The sequence below is a fragment of the Rhinolophus ferrumequinum genome, chromosome X, assembly GCF_004115265.2.
Source record: "Rhinolophus ferrumequinum isolate MPI-CBG mRhiFer1 chromosome X, mRhiFer1_v1.p, whole genome shotgun sequence".
NCBI classification, from domain to species: Eukaryota; Metazoa; Chordata; class Mammalia; order Chiroptera; family Rhinolophidae; genus Rhinolophus; species Rhinolophus ferrumequinum.
This window is the reverse complement of record NC_046284.1, coordinates 83,864,363-83,880,845: the sequence shown is the minus strand read 5'-3', so window position 1 is coordinate 83,880,845 and position 16,483 is coordinate 83,864,363. Positions and strand designations below refer to the sequence as shown.

General features: G+C 37.7%; 1 protein-coding gene across 1 annotated transcript; it reads left to right on the top strand.

Annotated features, from left to right (window-relative positions):
* Positions 1–345: 345 nt before the first annotated feature.
* Positions 346–789, top strand: LOC117027962 (ubiquitin-conjugating enzyme E2 variant 1-like). Its single transcript, XM_033116034.1, is given in 1 exon segment — positions 346–789. A coding segment is annotated over 1 exon segment (444 nt).
* The last annotated feature ends 15,694 nt before the right edge of the window (positions 790–16,483 follow it).

The window sequence follows — 16,483 nt, the reverse complement described above, 5'->3', positions numbered from 1 at the left end:
GGTAAGGGGGAAGGGGGGTGGGAGCTGAGGGTAAGGGGGATCAAATATATGGTGATGGAAGGAGAACTGACTCTGGGTGGTGAACACACAATGTGATATATATAGATGATGTAATATAGACTTGTACACCTGAAATTTATGTAACTTTACTAACAATTGTCAACCCAATAAACTTTAATTAAAAACGAAAAGAAAAGAAGTAAAAATATATCAGCCCTAAATGACACATTAGATGAAATGGACATAATTGACATTTATAGAGCACTTCATCCTAGAACATCAGACTATACATTCTTTTCTAGTGTACATGGAACATTCTCAAGGATAGACCATAAGCGACACAAGATGGCAGCCACCACAGGCTCGGGAGTAAAAGTCCCTCGCAATTTCCAACTATTAGAATAACTCGAAGAAGGCCAAAAATGAGTAGGAGATGGCACAGTTAGCTGGGGTCTAGAAGATGACGAAGACATGACACTTACAAGATGGACAGGGATGATAATTGGGTCTCCAAGAACAATTTATGAAAACCGAATATACAGCCTTAAAGTGGAACGTGGACCTAAATACCCAGAAGCACCCCCCTTTGTAAGATTTGTAACAAAAATTAATATGAGTGGAGTTAATAGTTCTAATGGAGTGGTGGACACAAGAGCCATATCAGTGCTAGCAAAATGGCAGAATTCATATAGCATCAAAGTTGTCCTGCAAGAGCTTCGGCGGCTAATGATGTTTAACAAAAATATGAAAATCCCTCAGCCACCTGAAGGACAGTGTTACAGCAATTAATCAAAAAGAAAAACCACAGGCCCTCCCTCTGCCACCATTCAATTTAAGCAGTCTTCATTTTCCACAGTAGTAAATTTTCTAGCTACGTCTTGTAGACCTCAAATTACTGGAAAGGAAGCTCCCATTGAAAGGCAGTTGTTTATCTTAAGATATTGTAAATTATACTAATTTTTGTTCATTTGAAATATATAAGTTGTGCTATAACGAATCATCCTGTCAAGTGTAACCACTGTCCACATAGTTGAACTTCTGGGATCAAGAAAGTATATTTACATTGATTCCCATCACAACCGGTGGGGCACATCTAACTCAACTGTGAAAAGACACACCTTACAGCTCATTACATGGCCTAGGGTCTCTGCCTTCTCCGCCTTCCCCTCCCCGGCCTCTCTTTCTCTCTGCAACAGCCCACAAGCTGGAGGTGGCTTGTTAGAGTAGATGTGAAGGTTTCAGGTCACAGCCTGTGGTACTACTATTGGGTGTGTGGGGTTTCTTTTTTTTAAGTCTTAAATGATGCCCTCCCTTCCAAGCCATCGTCTTTTCCCCAATCTCTACTACCACCCTTGACCAAAGCATATTGGCCCTCCAAAACTGGCCTTTGGTGAGGAATTCAGGGCTTTCCCCATATCTTCTCCCCCACCTTTATATCAAGGGGTGCTGCTTTCTCCTTCCTCCTCCTCAAGTCCCTTTTTGCACCATCACCACCCAAACTTCCATGACACTCCCTTGCTTTGGCCAGAAGCGATCACCATCAGCTAAGGTTGGAAAGAGTCTCTGACCTCACTCGTTTAGTTTTGGAACCACATTCATTTGCTCTCCACCAGCCTAGGAAATAAATATTGGGTCCTCAGCCCTGCCATCCTCTGGTGTCATCATCAGCTGAGGCATAGTTTTAGCTCAGGTTTTGATAAGGTGAAAAGAAGAGTCAGCAGAATTATTCAGACCTGCCAGTTCTCAAAGTCCTTGGTGGTTAAGCTTGGAGAAAGGCCACAGAAGACACTTGTAAGCACACATGATCCCTCTGAATGAATTGTTTTCTTTTCCTGTAATTGCTTTTGCTTTTACAAATTGAAGTTTAAAACAGGGCTCTAATTTGATCACCTTTGCAATCCATTAGGGTTTAGTTTGGAATCTGACAACTGAAAAAAAAAGAACTTTGAGTTCAGTCCACACTTTGGTTTTGGTGCTGCTGCTCCTCACGGTTCTCAGCAGGGATTAAGAAAGAGCTTGGTGTGCAAGGCAGATCCCTGAAAGTGGTGGGCTTTGACTTCCTGGCAAATAGCTGCGTTTTTCCACTTTTCTTTTTTTTTTTTTTTTTTTTTTTTTTCGTTTTTCCACTTTTCTGTTCAGGACCACTAAATGCTGAAATGTGCATGGATGCATACCAAAATAAAAGCAATTCATTGTATTCCAAATGTTTCTGTTGTTGTTGTTTTTGATTTTGGTATTTGGTTTTCTTTGTTGTAATTTAGTGTTTGTGTAAAACCACCATTGGAAGCAGCAACTATTAAGTCTGAAAAGTAATTGATGTTTCCGTTAATATTTTTCAGGGAAAACCTTAGTTCTATGGATTTAACATCCGGCATGTAAAATTTAACATGACAGTAAAAAAAAAAAAAAAAAAAAAGAAATAAAAAAGAAAGAAAGAAAAAAGATAGACCATATACGGGAACATAAAACTAGCCTCCAGACGCCATCAAAATGGCGGCATGAGGTGAGCCTCTGTAAATATCCCCTGGAGTTTACAACTAATCGAACAACTATAACTCCACAAAGGACTCCCTGCACAGTAGACAGGCAAGATGTAGAGGCCGACTACTGAATTCACCTAAAGGTGGGCGAATCACGCGAGCGGGGTAGAAGGGAAGGGAGAAGTGCGGAGACGGAGTCATGCGGGCTCAGAACGCAGACCTAGCTCAGTGCTCCAAGCTCGCTGCATGGGGGAACTACCGCAGCTGCGGGAGAGGGAAGAACTCGGACTGCTAGGGTACCGTTTATGCCCCGCAGGGCTGAGGGGACACCATATAACATGACTGAACCCAACACTCACGGCAGTGACCACAGAGGAAAGACTGAGTGAAGAAGGCTGAAATGGTGGTTTAGGCACTCACTGCTGCAGAGAACAGAAGCCGTAGGCACTGAGACTGGCCGCCCCTTCCCTACCTTCCCAGAGCTCGCCCAGCCCCCACCTGCCCGGTGCTAGAAGCAGAACAGTAGCACTGTCAGATAAAAAGAACAGAATATTTGCTGTTCTGAGAACTGTGGACCGCAGACACAGATTCGCAGCCCAACTAGTTCTGGCAAAGTGTACAGAGCTGTGGAAGCAGGACCAGCTGTGGTGGTCGTGGCCACCGTCATTGCTCTGGGCCACCTCTCACAACTCACCCTGCCCCTGGCCCCACCTATCTGGGTGGATCCCTGCAGGAGTAAACAGAGCTGCTGAAACATACGGGCCATGAATCTGGTGCAGGAAGAGCTTTGGAACTTCAAAAGCTGTCCACATACCCACTCGGACACTGCACCCTGTGACCCAGGCAAACTATTAACAGAGGAGAAGCCCATCTCCCAGGGAATCCCCCCCATTCTGTGAGAAGCTGAAATAGTGCAGAGAAAACATAGCACTACCGTGTGAGAGAGAAAAAAAGGCTGAAGTCGGAGATAAAATAAAACATTCTACCAACAAGTACTGGAAAACAAAAGAAAGACCTCTTCCTATCAACCTGTTGCAGAAGCCACTCCTGTAAATGTCTAGGAAGAGAAATAATAAATCAGTAATTGCCATGAATAACCAAGGTGACAAGAGAGCTCACAAAGTAAAAAGTCTCCAGAAAAGGAACTTAAAGATATGGAAATATGTGACTTAAATGACAGAGAATTCAAGATTGCAGTTCTGAAAAAACTCAACGAGATGCAAGAAAACACAGAAAAGCAGTTTCATGAACTCAGAAACACAATCAAAGAACAACATGAGCATTTTACGAAAGAGATTGAAATTTTCAAAAAGAACCGAATAGAATTTCTGGAGATTAAGAACTCAATAGAAGAAATGAAGAATGAAATACCCAGCGTACCAGCGTAGGTAATAAAGTTGACCAGGTGGAGGAAAGAATCAGTGACTGCGAAGATAGGAACCTGGAAATTACACAGATGGAAGAAGAAAGAGACTTGAGACTTAAAAGAAATGAAAGAACTCTACAAGAACTTTCTGACTCCATCAGAAAGAGCAATATAAGAATAATGGGCATACCAGAAGGAGAAGAAAGAGAGAAGGGAACAGAGAATATATTCAAACAAATTGTCGATGAGAACTTCCCAATCTTGTGGACAGAACTGGATCCTCGAATCCAAGAAGCAAATAGAACACCTAATTACCTCAATCCCAACAGGCCTTCTCCAAGGCACATAGTATTGAAGCTGTCTAAAATCACTGACAAAGAAAGAACACTCAAGGCAGCCAGGGAAAAGAAGACGGTAACCTACAAAGGAAAGCCCCTTAGATTATCATCAGATTTTTCAGCAGAAACTCTACAAGCCAGGAGGGAGTAGAACCAAATATTCAAACTATTGAAAGAGAGAAATTATGAGCCAAGAATAATATATCCAGCAAAGATATCCTTTAGATATGAAGGAGGAATAAAGTCCTTTCCAGACATACAGAAGCTGAGGGAATTTTCTAGTACACGACCTGCACTACAAGAAATACTAAAGGAGGCTATTTGATCACCATCAACAGGGACAATTTGTGGCAACCAAAACATGAAAAGAAGGAGACTAAAGACCTGAACCGGAATATGGAAATGGAGAAAGTAAGCGTGCTGAAGAAAATGGAATACTCTAAATATCAAACTTTCTTTTACATAAACTTAAGGGTAACCACTCAAAAATATCCAGAACTGAAATATATACTGTAATAAAAGAAGAAGAGGGAAATATCAGAGAATGCCACCATACAGAAGTAACAGACAACAACAAAAAGGCAAAGAAACAATGGAGACACAGTAGGCTTCCAATAAAACTAAAGATAGAATGACAAGAAATCCTCACATATCAATAATCACCTTAAATGTAAATGGACTGAACTCACCAATAAAAAGGCACAGAGAAGCAGAGTGCATCAAAAAACTAAACCCAACTATATGCTGTTTCCAAGAGACACATATCACCTAAAAGGACAAGCATAGACTCAAAGAGAAAGGGTGGAAATTGACACTCCAAGCAAATGGTATCCAGAGAAAACCAGGTGTAGCCATAATGATATCAGATGAAACAGACTTCAGGGTGAAAAAGGTAACAAGAGACAAAGATTGACATTTCATAATGGTAAAGGGGACTATACAACTAGAAGACATGACAGTCCTCAATATTTATGCCCCCAATCAGGGAGCACGAAATTATACCAAGCAACTACTAACAGAACTAAAGGGAGAAATTGACCAAAACACAATTATACTAGGGGACTTAAATACATCATTGACAGCTATGGACAGATCATCCAAACAGAAAATAAATGAAGATAGCAGCCCTAAATGACACATTAAATGAAATGGACATAATTGACATATACAGAGAACTTCATCCTAAAATATCACACTGTAAATTTTTTTCTAGTGTACATGGAACATTCTCAAGGATAGACCATATATTGGGACATAAAATCAGCCTCAGCAAATTTAAGAAGATTGAAATCATACCAAGTATATTCTCTGATCACAAGGCTTTGAAATTGGATATCAACTGCAAAAATAGGGCAGGAAAAAACACAAACACATGGAGATTAAACAACATACTTTTTTTTTTTAGATTTTTTTTTAATTTATTGGGCTGACAATTGTTAGTAAAATTACATAGATGTCAGGTGTACAATTCTGTATTACATCATCTATAAATCCCATTGTCTGTTCACCACCCAGAGTCACTTCCCCTTCCATCACCATATATTTGATCCCCCTTACCCTCATCTCCCACCCCCACCCCCATTACCCTCTGGTAACCGCTAAACTATTGTCTGTGTCTATGAGTTTTAAACAACATACTTTTAATGAACGACCAGGTCAAAGAAGAAATTAGAGGAGAGATCAAAAGATACATAAAAACAAATGACAATGAAAATACATCCTAACAAAATTTTGGGGATGCAAGGAAAGCAGTTTTAAGAGGGAAATTTATATCATTACAGGCCTATCTCAAGAAACAAGAAAAATCCCAAATAAATAACCTCATGTTACACCTTAAAGAACTAGAAAAAGAAGAACAAGGGAAACCGAAGGTCAGCAGAAGAAAGGAAATAACAAAACTCAGAGCAGAACTAAATGAAATAGAGAACAAAGAGACAATAGAAAAAAATATTGTGACAAAGAGCTGGTTCTTTGAAAAGATTAACAAAATTGACAAACTCTTGGCTAGAGTCACTAAAATAAAGAGAGAGAAGACACTAATTAACAAAATCAGAAATGAAAAAGGGGAAGTTATCACGGACACCACAGAAATACAAAGGATCATCCAACAATACTATGAAGGACTATATGCCACCAAATTCAACAACCTAGAAGAAATGGAAAAGTTCTTAGAAACATACAGCCTTCCAAGGCTAAACCATAAAGAACTGGAACATCTAAACAGACCAATCACCAGTAATGAAATTGAATCAGTCATCCAAAACCTTCCCAAAAGCAAAAGTCCTGGAACAGATGGCTTCACTAGTGAACTCTACCAAACCTTCAAAGAGGATCTAATACCAATCCTGCTCAAACTCTCCCAAAAAATTGAAGAAGAGACAGTACTCCCTAATTCATTTTATGAGACCAACATTACCCTGATATCAAAACCTGGTAAGGACAACACAAAAAAAGAAAACTACAGACCAGTATCTCTGATGAATACAGATGCAAAAATCCTAAACAAAATTCTAGCAAATCTAATACAACAATGCATTAAGAAGGTCATTCATCACGACCAAGTGGGGTTCATCCCCGGTGCACAAGGATGGTTCAACATCCGCAAATCCATCAGTGCGATACATCACATTAACAAAATAAAGGACAAAAATCATATGATTGTATCAATTGATGTAGAAAAGCATTTGACAAGATACAACATCCATTTATGCTTAAAACACTTAATAAAATCGGTATAGAAGGAAAATAACAACATAATAAAGGCCATATATGACAATCCCTCAGCTAATCTCATAATTAATGGTGAAAAACTGAAAACCTTTGCTCTATGTTCAGGAACACGGTAGGGCTGTCCCCTATCACCTCTGCTTTTCAACATAGTGTTGGAAGTCCTCGCCGGAGCAATCAAGCAAGAGAAAGAAATAAAAGGCATCCAAATTGGGAATGAAGAATTTAAATTGTCACTCTTTGCAGATGACATGATGCTATATATAGAAAACCCTAAAGACTCCACCAAAGAGCTATTGGAAACAATCAACGAATACAGTAAAGTTGCCGGCTACAAAATCAATGTACAAAAGTCTATTGCATTCCTATATACTAACAATGAAATCTCAGAAAAAGAAATACAAAGAACAATTCCTTTTGCAATTGCAGCAAAAAGAATAAAATACCTAGGAATAAACTAAACCGAGGATGCGAGAGACATATATGCTTAAAACTATAAGACATTTTTGAAAGAAATTGAAGAAGACACAAAGAAATGGAAAGACATTCCGTGTTCATGGATTGGAAGAATCAACATAGTTAAAATGGCCATATTACCCAAAGCAATATACAGATTTAATGCAATCCCCATCAAAATCTCAATGGCATTTTTTTAAAGAAATAGAACTAAAAATCATCAGATTTGTATGGAGCCACAAAACACACCGAATAGCCAAAGCAATCCCAGAAAAAAGAACAATGCTGTAGGTATCACTCTCCCTGACTTCAGCTTGTACTATAGGACAACAATAATCAAAACAGTATGGTATTGGCAGAAAAACAGACACATAGACCAATGGAATAGAATTGAGAACACAGAAATAAACCGACATAAATACGGACAGATAATTTTTGACAAAGAAGCAAAAACATACAATGGAGAAATGACAGCCTCTTCAGTAAATGGTGCTGGGAGAATTGGATAGCCACGTGCAAAAGAATGAAACTGGACTGCTATCTGTCACCATGTACCAAAATCAATTCAAAATGGATCAAAGACCTAAACATAAAACCTAACACAATACACTGCATAGAAGAAAACATAGGTACTAAACTTACGGATCTTGGGTTCAAAGAGCATTTTATGAATTTGACTCCAAAGGTAAGCGAAGTAAAAGCTAAAATAAATTAAGGGGACTATATCAAACTAAAAAGCTTCTGCACAGTAAAAGAAGCCATCGACTAAATAAAAAGGCAACCAACCGAGTGGGAGAAGATTTTTGCAAACAAACCCTCCGATAAGGAGCTAATATCCAAAATACATAAGGAACTCATACAACTCAACAACAAAAAAACAAACAACCCAATTGAAAAATGGGCATAGGACCTGAAGAGACATTTCTCCAAAGAGTACATATAAATGGCAAATAGACATATGAAAAAATGCTCAACATCACTAATCATCAGAGAAATGCAAATAAAAACCACAATGAGCTATCACCTCACCCCAGTCAGAATGGCTATCATGAACAAGATAAATAGTAACAAGTGTTGGCGAGGCTGTGGAGAAAAAGGAACCCTCATACACTGTTGGTGGGAATGCAGATTGGTGTAGCCGCCATGGAAGGCAGCATGGATTTTCCTCAAAAAATTACGAATAGAATTACCATATGACCCAGCTATCCCTCTCTTGGGTATGTAACCAAAACATCTGAAAACATTTATACATAAGGCAAGTGTGGTCCATTGTTCATTGCAGCTTTATTTACGGTGGCCAAGACATGGCAACAACCAAAATGTGCTTCGATAGATGAATGGATAAAGAAGTTGTGGTATATAGCCCAATGGAATACTATTGGACGGTAAGAAAAGATGAAAAAAAGACCATTTGTGACAACATGGATGGATCTTGAGATTATAATGTTAAGCGAAATAAGTCAGACAGAAAAAGCAGAAAACCATATGATTTCACTGATATGTGGTGTGTAAACCCAAAACAACAAAAGAACAAGACATGCAAATGAGAAAGAAAAAATCATAGACACAGACAATAGTTTAGTGGTTACCAGAGGGTAAGGGGGTGGTGGGTGGGAGATGAGCGTAAGGGGGATCAAATATATGGTGATGGAAGGAGAACTGACTCTGGGTGGTGAATACGTAACGTGAGATATAGATGATGTATTACAGAATTGTACATCTGAAATCTATGTAACTTTACTAATAACTGTCACCCCAATAAACTTTAATTAAAAAAAGGAAATGATAAATGAACTCAGTACAGTGGCAGGATACAAAATCAATATTCAGAAATCAGTTGCCTTTTTTACGTACCGATAATGAACTGTCAGAACAAGAAATTAAGAAAACAATCCCATTTACAATTGCATCAAAAAATAAAATACCTAGGAATAAATTTAACCAAGGAAGTAAAAGACCTGTACTCAGAATATTGTAAGAAACTGAAAAAAGAAACAGAAGAAGATACAAATCAATGGAAGCATATACTGTACTCTGTACTAATGGATAGGAAGAATTAACATTGTTAAAATGTCCATACTACCCAAAGCAATCTATATATTCAATGCAATCCTTATCAAAATACCAATGGCATTTTTCACAGAGGTAGAACAAATAACCTTAAAATTTATATGGACCCACAAAATTCCTGCAATCTTGAGAAAGAAGAACAACATTGGAGGTATCATTGCCTGATATCAAACTATACTACAAGGCTATAGTAATCGAAACAGCAGGGTAAGGACATAAAAGCAGGCACATACATCAATGGAACAGAATAGAGAGCCCAGAAATAAACCCACACCTATGTGGTCATTTAATCTATAACAAAGGAGGCAGAACATACAGTTGGGCAAAGAGAATCTATTCAATAAATGGTGTTGGTTCAGGGATGATGTAGATGCCTGATCAATGCACTGTACACCTGAAGCTGTAACTGAACAATAATGAATGTCAATTATAATTTTATGTGTGTGTGTGTGTATGTATATAGTTACAAGAAGTGGAGTACAGCATTAGGAATAGAGACAGTGGAAATGTAATGGCTGTGTGCGATGTCAGAGGGGTAGTGGATGGGGGGAGAGGGGTTATCACTTTGTGAAGGACATAAATGATAAATGTCTAACTATTACATTGTTTTGCACACCTGAAACTAATAAAACAAATAAAAAATTAAAAATTAAAAAATAAATGGTGTTGGGAAAACTGGACAGATACATACAAAAACATGGAACTGGATGACCTTCTTACACCACATACAAGAATAAACTCAAAATGGATTAAAGACTTAAATGTAAGACCCGAAACCATAAACCTCCTAGTAGAAAACATAGGCAGTAAACTCCTGACATTGCTCCTAGTGATTTTTTTTTCTTGATATATATCCTCGGGTAAGGGAAACAAAAGAAAAAATAAATAAGTGGGACTATATCAAACTAAAGGTTTTTGCACAGCAAAGGAAAGCATCAACAAAATTAAAAGACATCCTATTGAATGGGAGAAGATATTCACCAATGACATATCTCATAAGGGGTTAATATCCCAAATTCATAAAGAACTCATAAAATTCAACACCAAAAACAAAAAACAAACAAACAAAAAAATAAAAAATAAATAAAAATCCAATTAACAAAGAGGCAGAGGACCTGAATAGACATTTGTCTAAAGAGGACATACAGATGGCCATTAGACATATGAAAAGATGCTCAACACCACTAATCATCAGAGCAATGCAAATTAAATTCACAATGAGACATTATCACTAACACCTGTCAGAACGGCCATCATTAATAAATCAATAAACAGCAAGTTTTAGTGAGAATGTGTAGAAAAGAATACTTGTGCACTGTTCATGGGATTGCAAATTGGTAAAGGCACTATGGCAAACAGTATGGAGGTTCCTCAAAAAATAAAAATATAGAACTACCTTTATGACCCAGCAATTCCACTTCTGGGTATTTATCCAAAGAAATACAAAACACTAATTCCAAAAGATATATGCACCCCTATGTTTATTGCAGCAGTATTTACAATAGCCAAATTATAGAAGCAACCCAAGTGTCCATCAACAGATGACTGGATAAAGAAGAGGTGGTACATATATACAATGAAATAATACTCGGCCATGAAAAAGAATAAAATCTTACTATTTGGGACAACATGGATGAACCTAGAGGGTATTGTGCTAAGTGAAATCAGACAGAGAAAGATAAATACCAAATGATCTCATGTATATGTGGAATCTAAAAAACAAAATAAACAAACAAGCAAAATAGAAACAGACTCATAGATACAGAGAACAAACTGATGGTTGCCAGATGGGAGGAGGGTTGGGGACCTGGGTGACAAAGGTGGAGATCAAGAAGTACAAATTGGTCGCTACAAAATCATCACTGAGAAGTAAAATACAGCATAGAGAACATAGTCAATAATGTTTCAACAAGTATGTATATAGTGCCAGGAGTGTACTAGACTAATCAGCGGGATCGCTGCATAAATTATACAAATGTCTAACCACTATGCTGTACACCTGAAAGTAATATAAAATAATATTGACTGTCAAGTGTAACTGAAAAATAATTTTGTTTAGAAAATGAAAAAAAAAATCCATATCCCTCTGTTCCTGCAGGCCTCAGTGTTGGATGTAGAAGTAGTAGGCTAGAGGGTCTGGGGAGTGGCCTTTGGGATGAGCTGCTGCTGAAAATGTGAAGAGGAGAAATGGCCTGAAAACCAGGGAGGACTGGATCAGTTAGAAAAAGGGAAAAGAAATCACGGGGAAGCACTTGGGAATAATAAATTTGAGGACTTCCTACAGTGCGTTCCATGTGGGCTTTAGCATCCAAAAAACTTCAGTTAAGAGTTTGGTTCTCCCTTATACTAGTTGTGTTATCCTGGGTTGTTTTTAGAAGAGTTTTGTTGAGGATCGCAATGGAGAAGATATATAAAGTAGTTAATATAATGCACATCAATAGTTTACTATGATTGTACTGAATCTTAATCTCATTTAAAATATTTCATAACATTATTTTGTGTTCTTAGTTTTTAATTTTAGAATTATTTCATTTTGAAAGATCCTTTTTTATTTCAAAAAACAATAAGTGAATGAACTAATCAGAAACAGTTTTGGAGACAAAGAGGAAAAACTGAGGGTTGCTAGATGGGCGGGAAGGGTGGGGGGTGGGGGGAGGGGGAGGGGATTGGAGGGCAGTCGGTGACCACAGGATGGCCACGGGGTTTGAAAATTAATCTGGGGAACGTAATTTAGTGGTTACCAGAGGGTAAGGGGGTTGGGGGGTGGGAGATGAGGGTAAGGGGGATCAAATATATGGTGATGGAAGGAGAACTGACTCTGGGTGGTGAACACACAATGTAATTTATAGATGATGTGATACAGAATTGCACACCTGAAATCTATGTAATTTTACTAACAATTGTCACCCCAATAAATTAAAAAAAAACATGTTAAGTAAATGAAAGTATAGATTGTGCACAGATAAAGCAAAAACTGTAAGAGAGACATTCAAATGATTAAGATCAAGGAAATGCTGCAGTAAATCATTACATGTACTATAAATACTAGTTACTGTGTGGAATAGCAAAGATAATAAGTCAGATTTCTTTCCTCTCAAAAACTCACAGCTGATTAGAAGAGTGCTTGCTACCTGTTACACAAAATCAAAATACCATATCTTCTGTATTATGTCCACATTGGGTGAATGATTTTCTTATCAATGTTACTCACAAAAGAATAATTAAATCAAAATTTAGTGGTGTTCAACAGTATTTAGACAGTGAACTGGATGCTGGATTTAAAAAGACCAACAGTAATATGGCCCTTGACCTCAAGGGTCTCACAGTCCAGTGGGGGAAACAAACACATTCATTCCATCAATGAATATTTATTGAGTAGATACAATGTGTCAGGAATTATTCTCGAATCAGTATTACACACAGCTAGCTAGTGGTAGAGTCAGTTTCCAATTCAATTCTGGGTCTCTTGACTCCAACCTGCAATATGTTTTCATTTCTAGCAACCAAAACATGTCCCATGGCTCTTTTGGTACTACTTAAAATCTGTTGCAGTCTCCAAAGAAACTTTTTCTGGTACCTCCCCTCAGTGGAACCCTGGAGGTGAAAGCTCTACCCAGCTGTGAGTGGCTCCAGGCACTGAGCCAGGCCTTTCATTGCTCCTTTCCTGTTTCCGAGGAACTGCTCTCTTAGCACTGGACCTCGCTGAGATGGTAGAAACCTAGGGCAACTGCAGCTTCACAGCCCTTTATACTGGGTAAAACATCTGCCTTCCACATAAGGGCTCAATATTGTGGCTCTAACTTTCAAGCTCTCTGCTCCTTTCTAACACAGAAAAGTCAGGATATGTACAAATGGCCTACTGGCTTCAGCATATTTTATCTGAACTTTCACTGGGAGTAACCTGGCCCTTTATGGGGATGCTAAGCTTTGCTGTGTACCTGGATTTTCCAGATTTGGGAAACAGGATGACTGTCTCAGTCGGAATTATACATGCCACTACACATGAAAAAAGTATTGCTATAATGAGTGGAAAGAGGATCAACTTTAGTTTCAAATATACATAGGTGCAAGTCCCAGCTCCAGCACTCACCATTTAGTTACTTACCCTCTTAGCATCACTGATACGTACCCAAATTCCCATTGAGAAAAAATATGTACACTATATACACATATATTAATTTATAAATCATATATAATTAATAAATCATATAAATCATATAAATTTATAAATCATAATTTATCATAATTTATGATTTATAAATTATATATATATATATAAATTTGCAAGGCATAGAATAGATCAACAAGAAATGTTATGATTTATATTTCTGTTTATGTTCCTCCCCCCACTAGATTCTGAGTACCTTGAGGGCAGGATTTCTATGATTCATCTCTGTGTATTCCACATCTAGCACAGTACTTAGTACATAGTTGATGTCACTATATTCTAGTTGATCAAATACATTCTTGGTTTCTTCCTTTGTAAGATGATGTGATTCCATTTGAATGTTCTTTTCAAAGCTTATATCCAACAGTTCTATGAAAACTACTAACATGCCATATAGAACATTCAAATTATCCTGTATTGTGACTTTTAACATGGTTAATTTTATTTGAAGCTTTTATTTTAATGTGGCCAAATGTGGGCCAAATTTGTTTCTTTACATTCTACACTATGCTGGGTGATAAATACAGCCAACACTGAATACACAATAGAGGCAATACAACAATATCCTCATTACCCAAAATGCCATTGAATCCATTGTGAAGGTGCAGATTTTATCAAAATGGTTGCATGGAATCATGGCAAAATAGACTATCCTCTTTTCTAAGTCATTTCATGAAGTTTTATACATGCTGAGGGAATTGCTCCAACCGTTGTAACTGTTCAAGGTTACACTGCTGTTCACTGGTGGGAATGTAACTGGAATGCAGATCTGTATTAAGATAAAGCTCAAAATTATTCATTATATTATGCAGAAAAAGAAGAAAAAAACACATCAAACACCACCCAGGAATGTAGTGCTTTTAAGCAGGTGAGGACCTTTTTCTAAGTTGTAGACTCTAGAAGCCACTGAACATGACATAAAAAAAACAGTACACAATAAAATAATTCTTCAGACAAGTCTTGCTGGTGGTGTGAGAGCATAGGCTAGGGAGCCAGAAAAACTTGAATTCAAATCCCAACTCCACTCTAAATTTTGCTTTCCTTTTATATTATTGGCATTAATAGTGAGGGGGAACAGAGTTTAGCCACACCAAAATATGCCTTTTTGGAATATTGATTATTTTAAGCTGGTTATTTTTAAGAAAAGGAAAGATTCAAGAAGAGCCTTTTACCTCCCCTTTACCTACCTAAAGTAATTCAGATAGAAAAGCCTGCTTAAAGGAATGGAGCCATCAAAATATAAACTAAGTGTGGCAGACAGTGAAAATTCCTGCAAAGTCTGTTTGTCGGACTCCCCTCTGTGTCCCTTTGTTTCCAGGTGGCCCAGTAAGAATTTGTTTGCCACATTTACTTCTTTTCATCTACATGTGAACTGCCTACTTTCCATTTGAAGTTCAGATCCCTACCTCACTCTCCTTAGTCAAGAATGGCAAAGAAGCCCCAACTGCCCCAAGTGCCCGATTTGTCCAAGGGTTCCATATTTGTAGGGAACCCCTATATGTACATATGGAATAAATTAGGTTATTTTCTCTGCTAATCTCTCTCATGTCAATTTGATTACTAGACCAGCCAGAAGAACTTAGAAGGGTACAAGGAAAATTATTTTTCCTCCCCCACAATAGCAAGATATTATGAGAATTAAAGAAGATGAAGTGGTCAGCTGACACATAGATTGTCCTTGATGTTAGATGACTTAAATCCTTCTCTTTCCTTCAACCCTAGGCAATGTTAAGCATTAATTCCCTTGACCATGGATTAAATTTCTGTTATAAAAGCAAGTTTTGTGATTGTTTTTGTCTCCTTTTTTTGTGAAGCTAAAAGATGGGGGTTAAAGTTCAAAGCAGTTAGCAAGTAATACTTAAGCAACATTAGTGAAATATTTAATAATTATTGTAAATCCAGACATTGGAATGCCATGCTCTTAAAAATGATTTACTCTTCATAAATGACACATTCTTTCAATATTATTCTAATAGTTGCATATTAACATGGCTATGTCAAGTTCTGAAAACAAAATTCCATTGACATTTCAATTGAGATTGTGTTTAGCTTGTAAATTATGGCCCTTGTGGCCTAGAAATAAGGTTTTGCCTTCCATTATCTCAATACATTAATGACTTTCCATTTTCACAACTAAAAAATACTACTGAAACAACAATATTAAAATCAGTCCAACAAACAGAAAGTATCTTTTGCAACTAAATAATCTGGCAGACAGAAATAGAAAAAAAGTTAACATGTAATGTTTTGGACTATATATATTAATCATGCTATCAGACTTAATTTCCAGTGACCTTTGTTCGAACCACAATTAGACCTTGGTCCATTCCAGATAGTTATAACGAAACTCCATCACGTTTCATCCAATGAAATTTGTATAAAAAGCAGTTGTGATGAGCAGCAAATGAAACATGTCTATGAAGAATAGGAATATGAGGAAGAGGAACCAAGATGGCGCGGTAGGTAAATGCTGTGTTTACCTTTTCTCACAACCACATCAAAAATTACAAGTAAACTACAAAACAACCATATTGAGAATCTCCTAAAATCAAACTGAACTGAAGCCTTTCAACTAAGGATGTGCAGAAGAAGCCACCTCCAGACTGGTAGGGAAGTCAGAGACGCAGACCAGGCTAGACCCACACCCGTGTGTGACCATTAAAGATTGGGAGGGCTATTGTGGCTGTGGTGCTCTCTCCCCATCCCTTGAAGTGCAAGAGATCCCAGCCCTACTCCAGCCCAGCAATGGAAAGAAAAGTCCCCATAATTTCTGGTTATGAAAACCAATGGAGATTGTGACTCAGTGAGACTGAATGCAGCTGCTCTCACAGGTGCTCCTCTTAAAGAGACCGCACGTGGACTCACCCACCAACTGGAA